At 36.8% G+C, this 18,934-nt stretch overlaps 1 protein-coding gene across 2 annotated transcripts in view; it reads right to left on the bottom strand.

Annotated features, from left to right (window-relative positions):
* The window catches only part of LOC120878896 (zinc finger transcription factor Trps1), a 275,377-nt gene that overhangs the window by 215,613 nt on the left and 40,830 nt on the right, over positions 1-18,934 (bottom strand). Inside the window, exons 2-3 of one of the 2 annotated variants that reach the window (XM_040261806.1) lie at positions 12,924-13,082; positions 8,689-9,617 (exon numbers count right to left, since the gene is read on the bottom strand). In XM_040261806.1, coding sequence (XP_040117740.1) covers positions 8,689-9,617; positions 12,924-12,960 — 966 coding nt within the window. In that variant the 5' untranslated portion in view covers positions 12,961-13,082. The remainder of the gene's footprint in view (positions 1-8,688; positions 9,618-12,923; positions 13,083-18,934) is intronic. The other variant, XM_040261807.1, reaches the window with a different exon arrangement.

Below are 18,934 nucleotides of genomic sequence, written 5' to 3'. Positions count from 1 at the left end.
TAAATGTACTTATTTTCAATGGAACAAAAAGAGTTGTTTGAACTAAATACAAACTCTTCCTCAGATGTGGTTCATTTTCAAGTACTATAATTGATAGCAACAGAAACAATTAGGAGGGTACTAATTTAAAAGGACTTGAGGTTACTGATTGATCATCAAAAAAGTAAATTCTTGACAATAAAAAGTTAAGTTGTTAAAAATCACTGTTAAAATACTAAACTCACAAATAATGTGAAGAAATCTGTCAGGGCCCATCGTGGCTGAAAATAACTAAATTCAGGATCAAAGTGCTAATCTACATTGGGGGTGTTTCTGTGTTGTACAGTGCTTCAAAAAAACACTGCAGAATATAGAGTGTGCTTCAATGATGTATCTTTGATGGAAATTAAATATTTAAAATTTCAATAACAAACATAATTAAATGGCAATCAGCTCAGTCTCGTGTTATCATATATCACATATATATGAGATATATATATATATATATAGCACCAGAATAAATCCCATAAACAACCTTGTCATTTGGATTTACAAAAGCCAACTATTTGGGCAGGGGCGGCAGGGGCAGGGCGGGGCGGGGAATGGATCCGTAACTTAAATTGGTAGAAGTGGCAAATACAAGGGTAAAATACTGCCCATTCTTAATTATCTACATTTTTATAATAAATTTTTTCGACTACAGTAATAAACAGTCTATCTCAAACTGGTTTTCCCATTTTACTCAGCATAATATCAATTTAATTTTCTATGGTTATTTGGTTTTGGAGAGACAGAAAACCAGTAAACCTTCAAGTCAGTTTCACTAATTTAGAAGACAATCTCTTAGGAGAAAATATGCAAAATAAAGCTGAAAATGCAGTGTAAGTGGATGATAAGGCTGGGTCCATTATCCATAACACTCCTCTCCTGCATCTGATTTGCCATCACTGCTGGCTCGGAATGGAGATAAATATTAATTGCGTTTGTTCTAAAGAGGGTCCTAATGGGAAATGAGAGCTGAATCACTGTGGAACATCCTTCCTTCAGGGAATGGTGATTCGTGGCATGCCTACTACATACCAAGCACTGAAAAGACTCAAAGAAATGACAAAATCCCAAACCCCCAACAGTCTGCACTTCAGTGCAGAAAACTCCCAGCTAAATAAATGACAACAGTGGAATATGTACTTCTGCTCAAGATGCACCACGTTCCATGATCACACAGAGGAAAAGCACCTAACTTACCCTGACTGGTCTGCAAAGGTTTCTGAAAGGAGGTGACAACTGAGCTATGGACAGATGAGTTGGCATTTGGGGTGAGACTCAAAGGTGGTGATCTCAGACAGGCTTTTCACGTGCAGGAAACAAAATGAGTAAAACATAAACGAGGATGATACAGTGCAGGCTGCTCTCAGGAAACATGGAGGAATTTGGGGGCTGAGAGAGAATTTGGAAAAGTGATATCATGATGGAGAGTCTACACTGAATTATACAAGTATACTTAAAATAATGTTTAATAAAAATTTATGGAAAATTTAATTATGCAAGTATAATTTAAATAATCTAGTTTTTTAGACTCTACAAAACACAAGACTGATAAGTGGAATTTTTAAAGATTAAAGAAAGGAAGGAAGGGAGGGAGGAGAGAAGGGTATGAGAAGAGAAGGAGGAAAGGAAGGACAGAGAAAGAGGAAGGAAAGAGGAAAAAGAACAGAAAGAAACAGGAAAAGGAGAGGAGAGAAGGAGGTAGGAGGTAAGCAGGGAAAGGAACAGAAGGAAACAGAATGAGAAAGAAAATAAGCAAAGAAACCATTAAGAATGTGCTAAGAAAACATTAAGGGTGGAGCCGGGGAAGGAATAAAGAAGAAAGACAGGACAAATCGTTCCATTGTTTGGAGAGATACAAATCAGGAAGATACCCAAGGCAACTGACATTTCCAGCCTGACTTGAAAATAGGAACCTAGAAAAAAAGGAGAGGAACACAAAGTTGTTTCAGGAAAACAGCTAACAACTTTACTTCTACACGTGTTGACTTTGAGATGCCAGATGGAATATTGAGGTGGAGCTATTGGAAAAAACTATGATGCTGGGAGGTATTGGGGGCAGGAGGAGAAGGGGACGACAGAGGGTGAGATGGCTGGATGGCATCACCAATTCGATGGATGTGAGTCTGAGTGAACTCCGGGAGTTGGTGATGGACAGGGAGGCCTGGCGTGCTGCAATTCATGGGGTCGCAAAGAGTCGGACACAACTGAGACTGAACTGAACTGAACTGACCTGCCCATCAGCTGGAAAAACAGGTCTTAGAATAAGCTACTGTTTATTATAAGATTCCCAATATGTTACTGGACACATGAAAGAATGCATATGCTCTTTGATATCAACAGGTCATCTAAATATTAAAGGAGCTATGCTGGACAAGTAGAATTCCTAAGTTCCTCAAGGTAGCCCCAACTTACTTTGCTTTTAGGAGCCAGACACTTCACACAGCTCTGAGCACGTGATGGGGAATGACACAAATCAGACATGCTAAGGGCATTCTGAACGTCTCTGCCTCCACACCCATTCCTATACTTACTTGTAGGCAAAGAATTAAACCTAATTACACAACTTTAAAAACATATGGAAACTGGATGCATCTCCTTAACATTGAATCTTCATAGAAAAACCAACCTAAATTGTGCCTCATAACCAGAAGAGGGAAATACAACTCTGAGATCATTTATTAACTCATAAATTCCTAAAAATAAGTCCTTCAAACAAGAGGAATATGAAGTATATCAAATACATGGACAAAGTGTCCCTAAATATGGGGATAAAAGACTGCATCCTTAATTGATGAAATCAAAATTTGGCCCTTACACACTCTATCAGAAGTATTTTCTGTAGCCAAAGTAACAGTGAAAATGAATCACAGTAATTGAAAAAGACATATCAGCAAAACTCATTATCTTTTCAACGATTTCAGCTATAAGCTGCTAAGTCGCTTCAGTCGTGTCTATGCGACCCCATAGACGGCAGCCCACCAGGCTCCCCCATCCCTGGGATCCTCCAGGCAAGAACACTGGAGTGGGTTGCCATTTCCTTCTCCAAGCTAGTAAGTTTAAATAACGCAGCATCACACTACAGAGACTGGATAAAAGACCATCACAAAGTCCCCAAATTCAAAGTCTCACAAAATCGCTGAAGTCCCCAAATTCAATGTGACTGGAGAATATGCATCAAACAGATCTAGTGTACCATGTTATATCTCCTCCCTTGGCCTGTTTGCTTTTCTGGTTGGAGTAAACTCAGTCTTACAGTTGAGAAGGCCTTATATCACAGTGGTTGTGAAGATAGTTTTCTGTAGCCTATTTACCCTGCTTTACATCCCACTGACCCACTTCCACAGCTCTGTGAACCTGGGCAGGTTACTTTCCTCTATGCTTACTCCCTCCTTTTCTAAAACGGACGTAACGGTAGTGTCAACCTCAAGGGTTTTTATGAAGATGAGTTATTTAATACATGTACAGAGCTTAGGTCTATATGCACATACAAGAATCCCTTAATAAATGCTAGCGATTATTAGGAGTGAATCCAAAATTGGGGGAAAAAACAGGACATACATGTAGTTTTGATTATATAAGCTAAAAAAATAAAAGAAGGATTGGTCAAATTTAAAGTAATACAGAAAAATAAATTTTACATTTGATTTTGAATTAAAATTAAACAAGGTCTTCTTCAATATTCTGAACATGCTTATTAACACTGACTTTAAGCTTTAGAATCCTATCATGAAGAATTCAAGAGGTCTATGGGCTAATGATTCTCAGAAACAGACTCCATAAAGGAAATCAGAAAATGAAAGAGAATTGCTCTCCTTCTCCCAACTTTCCTGGGGTTAGTACACTCCATATGTATCTGTGTCTCCAACAGCTGTGTATATGCTGTAATTACAATGACCCAAGAAACAAAAACACTGAATAATCTGCTGACTTGATATGGCTAGCAGAACATGCCATTTGGGGATAAAATTTTTATTAAGAGTTGAATAATGCTAAATTTGATTGAATGCACAGATAGCCATGATTCCTTCTTCTAAACATTCTGCCTAGAGAGGAATACAAATATTCAAGAAAGTGATGCATGTTCTCCAAACGATAGCAAATAAACTGAAAATCCAAGAAGGGTTGACATTTATCAGGCTGACCCTCCTGTAACAAAGCCCAATGGAGATTTAACCATCATGCAGGTAAAAGGATTAGTGAAAATGGTCAAACTCTTCTATTCCACCCGGGTGGCTACATTATCCAGCTCAGCTATCTTCATGATGAAAATAACCTGGTAAATGCCAGAACTTTGCTTTTGCTTTGTTTTTACGGCCTTAGGTTGAGCATATGTTTTGTTTTGCACACTTTATCACTTGTTAAAGAGACACAGTCCTGAAAAATAAGTATGGCTTCACGGACCAAACACTCCGTACTCTAGAGAGAATCTGAAGTGATTCAAGTCTCATTCACCAGTTTTTGTTTTTTTTTTTAATGCAATTCTCCTCAACTCAGAAAAACAAAGCAAGAGAACCTCCTAAGCTCCACAACTTCCCTCTTGCTCCAGATCAAAGGAAACAGAAGGCAAATAAATAAATATTTGGAGGTTAAAATTCAAGAAAAGTCAAAATCAACCAAAATGAGATGAATGTTCCCTGGATTTTTCTCTTTTTTTCCCAGACCAAACTGTAATCCCCTGTTCAAAGGAGTGTATGGGAACATGTTAAGAATCTTATAAAGCTCATAGAGTTAAAAATGTTGAAAATACAAATACAAAAGATGACTTCCTAGCTTGAAAATCTGTTCTTCTTGCTTCTAACATGACACACTGGGCAACTCTGCTAAAAATATATTTATAAAACAGAAACATAGTGCTCCTAGCTCAAACACAAGACAGTCACTGAGATTCTTCTGCTAACCTTAAAAATTTCATTCAGGGTTAAAATGAATTTAATAGCTGGCATCCTGTAGCTCCCTTCTTAGAGGCCTGAATAATGCAGAATAACAGGGAAGGTTTCCTAATATGCAAAGGCAACATACACATCATGAGCATTTATAAACTTGAGCTAGCTTAAACACTTTCCCGTGGGAAGCACAACTTGACAAGACTCCGACTTTTATAACCTGATCTGAGGGCTAAGAGCTCCCCCATAAAGATGACGCCAACACCCTAATGCACCGCACATTAAGCCCCAATGAAACAGCAACGTCCGTGTTTAACAACTCAGCCCTCCACTCAGCAATGGTTTAAATATAAGCATAATAAAGCAGATTAAAAAGAAAGAGGCTGTAATTACTTTTAGAAGAGTTCAATCTCTTCTCCTATTATTGGTGAGCCTTAAAGGCTGAACACAGGTAGCAAAAATTACATAAAGGGTTGCATCCATCATGTTGCATCCATTATTTTTTAAAAATTTAAGCATAGTAATCGATATAACATGCAGGGGAAATTTAAAAATTGAAAAAATAACATCCTGGTCAAGTCCATGAGTCTTAAGCTAGCCATTATATCTTTCCTTGTTTCTTCTTGGAAAAGATCAATATTTTTCTTCTGATTTCAGGGCTGGGTATGCTACCTCACGGTGTGGGAGGGGCGGGGGGCAGGAGGGATCTGAATTCAACAGGCTCAGAAATGCCTGTCCTGATTTTATGATGAACCTTTGAAATGATGTCCATTATCTGGCTGGAGATTTTTCGATTATGAAGGAGAAAAAGACATTCTCATTTGACATTATTTTTTTTTTTTACAAATCTGTAATTCTTTGACTTCATAATGTATAATAAAATTTCCACAGAAGTGGAAACGGTCAGTTACAAACATGCCCAAACTTCAATTATTAAAGCCAAATAGATGTCAAACAATCTGAACTTGAAACTAGAAATCTTCAAATTTGTTTCAATTATATCTTTTTCCCCCAACCCTATATATCATGCCTGCACTCAGGTCAGTTCAAATTATTTAAAACCATCCATGTCAAACCAAAATATAGATCAAAGCCACAGAGTTCTTAAGTCCTCTATTTTTGGCTTCTGTTCCTTTTTTCCTTGGCCTAAAATGTCATAAATCTCTCATTAACCACCAACTGTCCTGAATGTTAAAAAAAAAAAAAGTTAATTGAAAAAGATGAATGAATTGCTCATCTATTACTTCAACTGGCTTAAATTACAGATTGAGTTTAATAATTCCTGGAATGAAATGACTATTTCTCTGTAATCCTCGTATTTACCAACATCTTTCTATCAGAATACACACAAGCCATTAATTTGCTATCAATTTCTGACAAAACTGCATTAAAGAAATTCTATAGTCAGCATTTTACTTCCTACAGCTTTTAGTCTCCACGCAGTTCGCATGGCAAGGAACGAACCTCTCAAATGGCATTTCAGCAACACAAACATATGTGGATGAAAAGGAGGGGGCAGAATTCAGATGTGCTTTTATTCAATTTGTGCATATAGGGAAGCTATCTGATATTTATTTCAGCATAAAAATATTAATAAGTTATTTATCTTCAGACATGTTTCTCCATCAACATCTGGTGTGTGTATGAAGTATTCAAGATTACCATTTGGCCTAAAATACATTCAGTGGCCTTTTCCCAAACTGAAGAAAGTTAACTCTCTTTAGGCTGGTTTCTCTCTCCAATCATTGCTTCAAAAGGATCATCCACTTTTTCCATAGATTGCTGTGTCCGATTTGTAACCATATTATTTCTCTTTGGGAGGGAAAAAAATGATTTTAACAAGATTATCTCCTTGCATGTGATCTCCTACCATTTCTATCTTCTTTACTGGGCGCTGCTGCAAGGATTTAGGAGACAGCAGAGCCTAGGATCAGCTGTTTTATTTCTAGTTCTATTAGTTCAAACTCAGATAGCTCCCACATCTGTTTTATTTCTAAAATCACTGCCCAGGAAAAGTGTCCAGCTCATTCTACCCAAACATAAACTTTACTATAAATAACTAGGAACCTAACAAATAACTGTTTGGGGGAAATGGAAGTGTGTTTAAAAATCTAAATTCTTCCAAACTATAGGCCCTTAGTAATCTTGGTTTCAGAGCCTTCCTGACAGCCAGGATCAGCTTTCCTTAGAAGTTGTCCCCAGAGTGAGCAAACTGAAACTCTGACCGGAAATCCAGGTATTAACATCATATTCCTCACTAATTGTAAAACACCATTTCACATACTAACATTATTCACTTCTAACCCTTTTATCTAAGACACGTATTTGCTTTCCAATCATAGTTTGACAGCAAAGTATATCTGACATAAGACAGTGAAATGATCTTTAATAAGACAGCAGTTCAAAGCATGTAGCTTTCATGCATAATAACTATGTTGGCTTAATTTGCTACGCCACAGAAATCATTCTATTTGTGGAAATTCACAAAGTAAGATGGAATTTTTAAGAGAGCTTTCCAAAGATGAAACTGGATTTTTTGTATCTTCTTTATTTCTCCCTTAAAGTGATAAGACTGCCATTCTGACATTTTTAAAGGACGTGGAAATTTCTCTTCTGATCCCTCTTACGAGCATTGCAAAATATATTCACTACCTGTTATATATAACCTCTTCTCCTGCCTTTCTTAATTGGCACTAGGTCAAAAGAGAGGTCTAGAACAAATGTGTTATAACTACTGAGTTGATAAAAATAACTGATATTTTCAGGGATTGAGGAGGTCAAATAAAGTGTGATGCGATTTCATTAGTTCTCCAGTACTTCTTCTAATCACTCCTGAAGAAGGTTAACATTAAACCTAATATGTTTTGAAATCCCTGGCCTAATAATACAATAAAAATCTACAGACTGTAACAGAAACTAATACACTTTCTCAAGCTGATCATCAGTGTCAACTATACTAAAATTGCTAAAATGAAATGAATACATTACTTAAGCGTCCGTTCTGCATTTCATTCTATTTCAAATGGTGGATTTTTTTTTCATCTCACATATGCCACAAACTAATACAGAGGGCAGATCAAAAAGGTATGCCATTTTTAATAAAAGTAGAAATCTAAATTACTACTAAATGCTTTCATAAATTGCCATTTTCCTTAAATACAAGAAGGAATGCTTTACTGGTCCACACCAAGGTCATTCTGGTGTCCCTAGTACTTACAATCACATTGACTTCTTTCTGAATCAATGTAAAATTTTATTTCTAAAGTTTCATTTGCAATTATGTTGCTTTTCAGTAGTACATCTCTGCACCCACCAGTGTGACCCAATTCTGGTCCAGTTCAGTGTAAAATCAAATCCTCATCCAAGACACAGGAAAGACTCTCCTTGAAGGAAACACTATAGCCAATTTTTATAATCTAAAACTAGAACAAAGCATGAATTACTATCATGTCAAACCATAAAGATTAGTGCCATTTTTGGAAGACTCTGAAAACATCAAATTACCATGAAATATGTTCAGAAATATGAAGCCTAGCTAATTCCATGAAAAGACTTTTCCCAGCCTAATAGAAATGTTGGGATTAGCTTCCATGATGAGAGGCTAAAGATAACTCTTGAACACACATTTGGATCAAACAAATGTGTCCGTCCCTTCTGCTTCATCAAGCAGGCTAACCCCTTCGATACTGGAAGCTTGACTTTAACATGCATGTAAGATTTAACATTTCATTACTGATAACTTTCCCTGTACAAAGAGATCACAATACAAAGCACAAACCTGTACATCATAGGTCCCGTTTAGTAAAACAGGCCTTGAGGAACTGATATCCTGCAACACACCAGAAAGCACAGATCGGTTGACTTTCTGGAAGTCTTTGGAATGGCTGAACTGCACCATGTTATGAAGGGCCAAGATTTTGCTGTCCAGCTCAGCATCCTGCCTGGTGCGGTTATGCAGTCCTAAGTGATACTTTCGGAAGTGCTTAATCAGATCTGTGGGGTCGTTGCCATAGTAACCATATCCACAGATATTGCATTTAAAGTCCTGAAGCTCTGGAGACAGAGGTGCCGGGTCTGGGTTGTCATTAACCAGCATGTCGGTTTTCGATTTATTCAGTCTGACACCCCCATCTGAAGGCACTTGTGGGTTTTTTGAGGCCACTGAAACTGGGCTTGAGCCTTGACAATTGGCTTGACCACTCTGCGCTTGCCCTGTTTCCTCTGTAGCCTTCGGTGACATCTTCTGATCTTCCTTCATCTCCAATGAGTCCCCTGATGGGGTGCAGGCCATATCTTGAGGGTCATCTGCCTCTGCTCTTTGAGGAGACTTCAAGGGCTCACAGACTCCCCCAGCAGCTGGAGATGAGAAAGCCAACATATTTCTCTCTGTCACCTCATCATGTGAATAGGAGGGAAGGTTTCCTCCCTTACTGGGGCTTTCATAATTAAAGCCAGCCTTCTCACTCAGGACTGAGCTTTTCAAGTCCTTCTTGCTGCTAGAAGGTGGATTCTGGACATGCAAGCTATGTTCCTCCTTATTATTTAGTTCTGTAGCATCACTCTGATCCGTATTTTCTGACATCTGATCTGCAGAAAATTCTTTGTTCTTTCCAGGTCCCTTGCTTTCTGTACCGACAGGCTCCAGGGTCTGACCCTCGCCTTCACTAGCAATGTTTCTCAGAGGGGGGTTCTTTTTCCGGACCATATCTGTAAAAACACAAGGGAAAGGAAGACACAGGGTTATTTGAAATTTGCAGGCATGTAATCTAATCGAGAACAATTTCCTTACTCTATTCAAGGCTTTTTAAGGCACAGAACAAAAAATTGTCTCTAGGAAAAAAAATCAGTTTTAAAAATAGCAAAAAAGTGAAACTGAAGCCAACAATTTACATTCAGAATTATTTTTGTCACAAAGGGTGACTCATTTATTACTTTAAAATGGTTTCATGAATATCAAGGTATTAACTATTATTATTACTAGCTCTATCCTTCCTATAAGTTAATCTTGCCTGCCAATTACATTTTTTGCTCAGTTTCTTTCTTCAGTTAGAGTTAATAGATAAATGTGTCTATATTTATCCATGTTATATACTATGTGTAATATGTACACATGTTATGTTTATATACTATATATAGTTGTTTATGTTTACAGAATATATATTTTGTGTTTATTTATATGATATGTATATGTGTATATAAACAACTATAAAGTGAAACTCGATACTGTTAGACACCGAGCAACCAAGATATAAATATAGTTTTAACCAAAATATTCTCAGAGTCAAAAGACAGAAAGAGCATGTTATAAACAAAGTGAAAAATGCCTCTTTACTTTTAGGAATGGAGGATAACAAACATTTCATCTCTACCCTACCGATAAATTATGTTAAGCCCCCTTTTGAGGGGGCTTGCCTGAAAGAAGGGGGACCTGGTACACATCAAAATGACCAGGCTAGGCTTTGCTAGTACTCCATCCAGCATGATAGAAACCTACTTAAGGTTTCCAGGCACAGTGTAGTGGAGACAATACCAATCCCACCATTAGGAACACGATGGAAACTGACTAAAGTAAATATTCAGTTGAACCATGTGACATTGTCATTCTGGCAAACTGTTAGCAGTTGCCTCTGGTACACCTTTACATGCTAGCTCAACTGTGCCTTTAGGGTCCACAGAATAAAACTGTGGGGAGTCTAATGAATCAGAACTCTAAAGGACTTATCTCTAAGGAGCTAAGAAACAAATTGTATCCTGTCAATAAAAGAATGCAGCAACAAAGCCTTGTGGAGAACTGATGTTCATGGCCTGTGTTCCTTAATTCTCCAACCAAACAACTGAAACGACTCTGTACACATCACCCAACTGTCTCTCAGAAAAATTCAACTGTAGACTGACCAATAAACCAAGCCTTCTTTACTAGCTGACACTACCACAAGGACAGATTTAAGAGAGACAGTTACATCATGATTATCCAAAATGTCCTCTACTGGAGAATCCAAATCAACAGCACATTTTAGTTGTTCTCATGTATAATTTCTCACAAGTGCTGAAGAACCACACTGGTTTTGGATATGCGGGTAAATCTTTGCTTGTGAAAAGCTGCTTATGCAAAATTTTTTTCACTAGATAGAATAAGGAATTGGTTAGAAGGTAAAAATTCACTTTCTTGAATAATGTCACAAATAGTATAACTATACTTAAGAGAATACACTGCTTTTCTTATATGCCAGAAACATCAGTCATCAAATATCCATAGACTCTCTCACATAGAAAATAACAACCAAAAAGAAAACACCTACTTATAGTATGAAAGGCTGCAGTTTCAAGGGAAGGTGATAGTCATGAGCCATGTAAGCCAGCCTGGCATGGGGATAGGGGATGGAGTGTGGTCTTTACCTTGCTGTCACTATCACTAGCTCCTAAAGTTAACTAAGCCACGTAAGCATCATTTTTTAAAAAAACGGAACACTGGTTAAATAATTTATCTTATAACATTTGCATTTTAATGTCTCTTTTGTTGATGCTGACATTGTAGGAGACTTCTGTTTTTCTGTCAGAAGAGACAGTGCTTGGCAACTAGACCAACGAATAGAAGACTGGAAGGCAGTGTCACTGGCGGTCAACAAAGGGAAAACCAAGAAGGAAGGAAAAAAGAGAATAAAAGGGAAGCTTGAGAAATAAGCTAGGGCCTAAAATATGAGAGTTTGAGTAAAAAATATACTGCTTTAACTTGACCTACAGAAAAGGAAATCCTGATGTACAGAGTATCAGCCATTCCTACATACAAAAATGTGATGACATCACGCCTTTCCCTCCAGAATTTCCTGTTTGTTTTTCCATTGGATTTAACATTGCTTCCATGATATAAATAAAATCCAACAGTGATGCACCAAAATGACATACATACAGCTATATAAAAAAGATAAAAATCTATATGAAAGTCAGGATTCATGAAGAAAAGAGGATGAAATAATCCAATTCATTAAGATTATCCTTCCATTAAAATGAAAAGAAAATGGTTTATTTTGTTGTTGTTGTTTAATCACTATATCATGTCCAACTCTTTTGCAACCCCACGGACTGTGGTTCACTAGGCTCCTCTGGCCAAGGGATTTCCCAGGCAAGAATGCTGGAGTGGTTTGCCATTTCCTTCTCCAGAGGATCTTCCAGACCCAAGGATCGAACCCATATTTCCTACATTGCAGGCAGATACTTTTACCACTGAGCCACCAAGGAAACCCCAAAATGGTTTGTGCCCACATATCAAGGTCAAGGAGATGAGAAAAACAGCGAGATCTTACTAGCAACGGAACTAAGATAAAACATTTATTAGAGATGAACAGATAGTAATGTGTTAATAATTGAAAAATTAATATATTTTCCCAAAAATACATGGATCTTGCTTATTTATTATCATCATGAAGAGAAGTAATTGGTTATAGTTAAAAAACTATTCAACAAGCATTTATCTTGATTGAGAGACCATATGATTTGCTTAAATTCTCATCCTTCCAAATTTCAGCGCCTTCTTCCACCCAAGAACAGACCTTTACAACTCGTGTGAGTCACTGAATAAGGCCCTTAATAATATACATTGCAAAGAACGTTAAACTGCTACAACTTCAAAGAGGCATCAGAAAGGTCACTTAGTTTTTTGGGTTGCCTTTTTTTTTTTTTGCTGTGGAGGGAGGGGGCATGTTCTTTTTAGTTGCTTTTTAAAAAAATCGTGGTTAATTTAGTTGACTACACTTTGAAGTAGTTACAGAAAAAATAATTTTTTACTGGAATGATATCGCCATAATTTTTCAGAATGACATATTATGTAAATATAAGCACATTTGCAATACTTTTAAGTGGAAGAAACTCCCCTAGCAACTCATAAGTTAGATACCATAAGACTAGACCCACCCTCAAGTTATTATCTCTAAGACAAATAACAGATTGCATGACGTTGTACTGTGTGCCAAGAACTTTTCCAGTTAACATTTTCACTTGAAAAAATAGATCACATACTTGTAAAATCATACCCAGCATTGACTTCATAAGGCATGTGGCTTTAGAGTGCTTTTTACAATTATTAATTCTATTAGTCAACTAGCAGGAGGGCTAATGCAATTGTCTTAGAAGATGCTCAGAAGACACAGAAGACATTTTGAGAGCTGATCTGTATATCTGCAAAACAAAACAAAACAAAAATATTTTCCTTCCTGAATGATGTAAACATATTTGAATGGATCACACCTAAAATACATTAATATGCCAGCACCGCAGGCTGCTTGAAAGATACCTGATAAAAGCAGGAGCAAAGCTTGGGCAAGATTTTCTCCCTCTGCTGGGTTTTAATAAAGCAGCAGGAGAAGGAGGAACACGATATAAAAGATTACAGAAGTCATTTTCACAGCTGACTGTGATGTTGGCAAAATTAGTTAAGCTCGAACTCCCCCTAAGAAACCTAAGATCCACAATACTTACCTATACTGGGGTGGGGATAAAACATCTTAATTAATAATTATAGAGGGGATCTGCTTCTGGAAAAGATACAAAGTACACGTGCCAATGCTGCACAGTCACAGCTAAAGACAGGGAGTGGTACCCATTACCAGCTTCCTCCAGATTCGCAGTACCAGTGTATGTATATGGTGAGGCTCAGAAGAGAACTATTTCAGTATCATAAGGAACTCTGTATCAGATCTAAGTACACCTCACCAAGAGTTACAGAAATGTTACACGTTATCTGTTACCTTTTTATCTATTTTGTGTTATATTTTCATTTTGATAAATACGATTGTAAAGCTATGACTAAACCAGCATTTAACCATCCTTATATCATCATTTTTAAATTGTCTGAATGAAAGTATTGAGGTAGAGTAATAATATAATTGAACAGATGTACTGTGTGTGTGTGTGTGTGCGTGTGTGTGTGCGCGTGTGTGTGCGCGCACGCGCATGTGAATGCTAAGTCACTTTAGTCTGTATTAGACTCTTTGCAACCCTATGGACTAGAGCCCAACAGGCTCCTCTGTCCATGGAATTCTCTAGGTAAGAATATTGGAGTGGGTTGCCATGCCCTCCTCCAGGGGACCTTCCCAACCTAAGAATCGACTCTGTCTCTTGAGTCTTTTGCACTGGCAGGTGGGTTTTTTACCACTGGTGCCATCTACGAAACCATATATATATCTATAATCAACATCAGTGTACCTTAGTCATCAGTTTTGGCAACTCTTAAACTTTTTCATTCTATTATACAGCAATATTCCTCACACTGACTCCCACAAAATTTCAAAATGCCAATCAAAGTAGGTCCACTATAGACAGTCATTTAGACAACAGGGCAATATATGAATAAAAAGTGAATGGACAAAGAAGCTGAAGAATCTGAATGAGCACTACAAAGCTCAAAGTGACAACTTCAGTCCTCTATTTAATTATGAGATAAAAACTGACCAGGGAACTGGCTAGGGATGCAGAGGGTGATAGTGAGCACTCCCATATTTATATCATTTTCCACCTATACTAAGTCATGAATACTATTATCTGCCATGACAGTTAAGCAGGTTCAAAATAAATTTAGCTCCCTAAAAATGCTCTGTTTTAATTTTTATTACTGAGATATGACATCCCATTTGCAAAACATCTCAATTTCTATTATTTCCTCCTATCTTAAAACTCTTAAAGTTTTCTTTGCATTTTTAGTGAAAGAGTTTACTATAAAAAAGCAAAAAGATACCACACTATTTCTGTGTTTCAGTATTACTTGGACAGGTTTATGCAGGGGAAATAATCAGCATTAGAGCTTAAAATAGAATTCTAGTAACTACTTTATCTCACTGATTAAAATGCTTAAATATACAAGGAAAAAATTTTTTTTCTATAAACAACTGTGACTTATGTTCCCAAAATGGCACCTTGAGAACCAAAGGAATATGTTTTCTATTATTACCCAGATATTCTGAACTGCCCACTATTTAGTTTTATTTCATCCATATGAATATCTAAACGTATACACACATGCACGCATGCTAAGTCACTTCAGTCATGTCCGACTCTTTGAGACCCCATGGACTGTAGCCCACCAGGCTCCTCTGTCTATGGGATTCTCCAGGCAAGAATACTGGAGTGGGTTGCCATGCCCCCCTCCAGGGGATCTTCCCAACCCAGGAATCAAACCCATGTCTCTTATGTCTCCAGCATTGGCAGGCAGGTTCTTTAACACTGAGCCACCAAGAAAGCCCATGTACACACATATATTTATGGAATACACTTGCTGAAAATAACCCTGTCATAGATAATCAAAATAATTATCCTATCAAAGGAATAAACTATCACAGTAATTTTAAAAGAGAGCTGAGATCACACAACCATTCAATGCAGATGAGGGTGAAGTGAAGTTTCAGCTCCGTTAGAAGAGAAACTCCTTGAAGGTAAGAGGTAACTCCTCTATGCTTTGTGGCAACTTGATCCTAAACACAGTAAAGAATCAAAACCTCTTTAAGAAGGTAGGAGGGTTACAGAGAGCATGCAGCCAGTTTCTGAATCTGATTCAAATCATCTGCTGATGTAAACAAGGGCAAGCCCCTTTCTTTCTCAGAACCTCTCTACTTATGTGTATAATGAGGGAATTATAATAAGTTATTTCTAACCTGCACTCTGCCTCTGAGACTCTATGATGATGCTGGCTAATGGCTTAGGCACTTTAGTTTTCCTGTTACTCAATTTCCTTGAAAGGCTACAAAACACTAAGCCATCAGCCACGAAGGGTGGCATAAATATCACTGACACCTACCATTCACTTCTCCATTTCCTCCAACTTCCATTCATTCATTCAACACCTGTACATCCAGCATCACCTATGTGGTTGCTGAACACAGAAAGCAAGAGGACTTCACTTTTAATATTTGTCATCAGTTTAAGAGAGGAAGGATGTTTTTCAGAAAATAAAGAAAAAACTATATGGAACTTCTTTTGCTCAAAAAAAAAAACAACAACCTAAAATGAGTACCTACCTATCAAGTAAGACACAAATATTATGAGAAATCAGCAAATGCATACAGGCAATGAAAGGGAATTAAAAGTAACTTTGGAGTGTCACTCTCCAAGTTCCAAGTATGTGTTTTTTTAATTTTTAAATACTTTTATTACAATAATTGTGATTTTTGCCATAAGCCAACATGAATCAGCCATGGGTGCACATGTGTCCCCCCATCCTGAACTCCACTCCCACCTCCCTCCCCACCCCATCTCTCTGGGTTATCCCAGAGCACCAATTTTGAGTGCCCTGATTCATGCATCAAGTTCCAAGTATGTATTTTTAAAAGTTCATTTAAGTTAAAAAATAGTACTGATGAATATACTTCACACTATGTAATGAACAAACACTAAGGATATGAAATTTAGTTTATATATATATGTATATATAGTATATGTGTATAATATATAAAACCTGAACAAAACAGAAAATTAGAGAAGCAAGATGATGTAATCTCACCTCAATCTCTAATCCTGATGAGTATGATTTGAATTATAAGTAGCAGTTCTTATCATCATAATATATAATACCAGATGACATCTTCTTGTTTTTCCAGATCATAAAACTCTCAAGGATTTAAAATCAAAGCTTAACACAAAAAGAAAAGATATGATAGTCTTCTCCTTAATATATGTTTGTTCCAGGCTTGTTTGTATCAACAGCCCAAGAGTATTGAGTTATTAACTACACATTTCTTGTAGCTTTTATTAAAGAGAAAAATAAAAAGGAAAAAAGAAAAGCAAACTGTTTCTTTTGATCAAAAGTCCCCCACAAAGAATTTAAAGAATTAAGCAAATGATAGCAAAATAAAAGGAAGGTCGACTCTTGGGCTCTTGGCAAACTAGATAACTTCCATATGAACAACATATAAAGTTCAGTTTTTAAAGAACATATGTGTTTGCTCATTGGTTTAGAGGGAAAAAACTTGAATCCTGTCTACTCCGTATATACAGATCAAAATCAGATCGCTTAAGTGAACTATAAAACGCAAGAGGACATTGTTTATCCAATCGCAAACCCAAGAATTGCTCGAGTTTAAAGTTTTCTGTTTCTACTTCAATAGTAGGTCACTTTTTTTGTAAACTGCTTCAGACTTCATAAACCCAATGTCAAATCCTGTTCTTTGCTATCCATGTCTATTTAATTTGCTCTCTCTGAATTGATTATTCCTGAATCTTTAAAGGTATTTTTGGACATCTTAAATCCTTTTGAGATTTAAATGTCATCACCTTCAAACAACTCCCATCAAATAAATCTCTTATTAATTCACATCAAATTAATCCATAATGATCACTTCTATTAACATATGCTTCAGAGCACAAAGCCCATTAATAGTCATCTGGACACTAGAACTAACCGGAGCTTTAGTGAGATAAAATGCACACTATTTAGATATCCGATTTCAAAGAGTTCTGATGCTGGCCCAAATACATTTTATTAGGCTTTTATTTCATCATGCTCTGTGCTCTATATTTTAAATATCTCATATCAAATATACTAGTCTAGGTAAAAGGAGATAGTTGACTAAATAAGTAATAATGTCATATTTGCCAAAATGAGTATCCATGTATATATATACCTCTTAGAGAAAGAATTGCAGTAAGTACTTACTCCTATTAAACAACTACAAAAAAAAAATTGGGGGGGAGTTTGACTTTAAAGACTTTTAGACATTTAAAAGTCTAAATGAAACTGTAGGATATACCTGAAAAAAAAAGCATGCACCTACTTCATTAATGAGAAAACTGAAACAGAGTAAGTGTACATTATGGAAAATCAAAGAGAAAGGATCATTATTTTCCCCTTCATAACAGGTGAGAGGCAAATGTATTAAAAACTCTGATTTGAATAAGATCACAATTTCACTAAGCAAATTAAGAAACATTACTATTCATTGCCTATATATATGTCATTCTTCCTTTTGTTTTCCTCTCCAAGAAAAAAAAAAATTTTTTTAATCTACAATGACAACTGTTGATTCAAACAGGCCAATCTGACTTTGCATGTTTGCCTGAGCCAGGCTCAACTTTATCCTTTCTTCTTTGTTAAACTGAGACTGTTCCAACTGGTCCAAGGGCAAAGACCCAAACATCGCACTTCAGTTCAAAAAGAACAGCTCATGGAAAAGAATGCATGCATCTCTTTATCTAGATGGTTATGAGAGAAATTGACATTTCATTTGTATGTAAATTGGATTTCTACTGATAACAAAAATAATTAGTGTTGTGCTCTGTAGGAATGCCTTTGACTTTCTTCCTAGCATTTGCCAAAATACATCTTTGTATATTAAAGGTAGTTTACTTTTAATATATCAATGTTGCTTTGTCTGTTTTCCAATCTGTTGTTCAATTGAAAAGAAAGTCTCAATTACCTCAATCCAGCCCTGTAACTGGCGAACAGCTGTCTCAGTCCTCCCATAAGAAATCTGTATCAGTCACTGCAAATCCATTTGGTAAATTAACATGCATGTACAATATGGTGAATCTAACGGATACACGCCATGACAATTCAATAAGAATGCTCACCATCGTCACATAGCTGCTTAAACAAGTGTATTAGGCAAAGTTTTGGCTCATATTTTACAATTCATTTGTTTTTGGCTGTGCTGGGTCTTCATTGCTATGTACGGGTTTTCTTTTTAGTTGAGGAGAGCCAGGGCTACTCTTCATTGCGATTTTCTTCATTTTTTTTAAGAGTACAAAACCAGATACAAGATTAAACCAATTGCCATGAAGGATATTGAGAGCTAATACTGGTTTTATATATAAGAAAGCAAAAGTCGCTCAGTCCTGTCTGACTCTTTTGACCCCAAGGACTATACAGTCCATGGAATTCTCCAGGCCAGAATACTGAGTCAGACACGACTGAGCGACTTCACTTTCCCTTTTCACTTTCATGCATTGGAGAAGAAAATGGCAACCCACTCTAGTATTCTTGCCTGGAGAATCCCAGGGACAGGGGAGCCTGGTGGGCTGCCGTCTATGGGGTCGCACAGAGT

This window comes from Oryx dammah, unplaced genomic scaffold (genome assembly GCF_014754425.2).
Source record: "Oryx dammah isolate SB20612 unplaced genomic scaffold, SCBI_Odam_1.1 HiC_scaffold_19, whole genome shotgun sequence".
Classification (NCBI taxonomy): domain Eukaryota; kingdom Metazoa; phylum Chordata; class Mammalia; order Artiodactyla; family Bovidae; genus Oryx; species Oryx dammah.
This window is presented reverse-complemented; position numbering and strand designations above follow the sequence as displayed.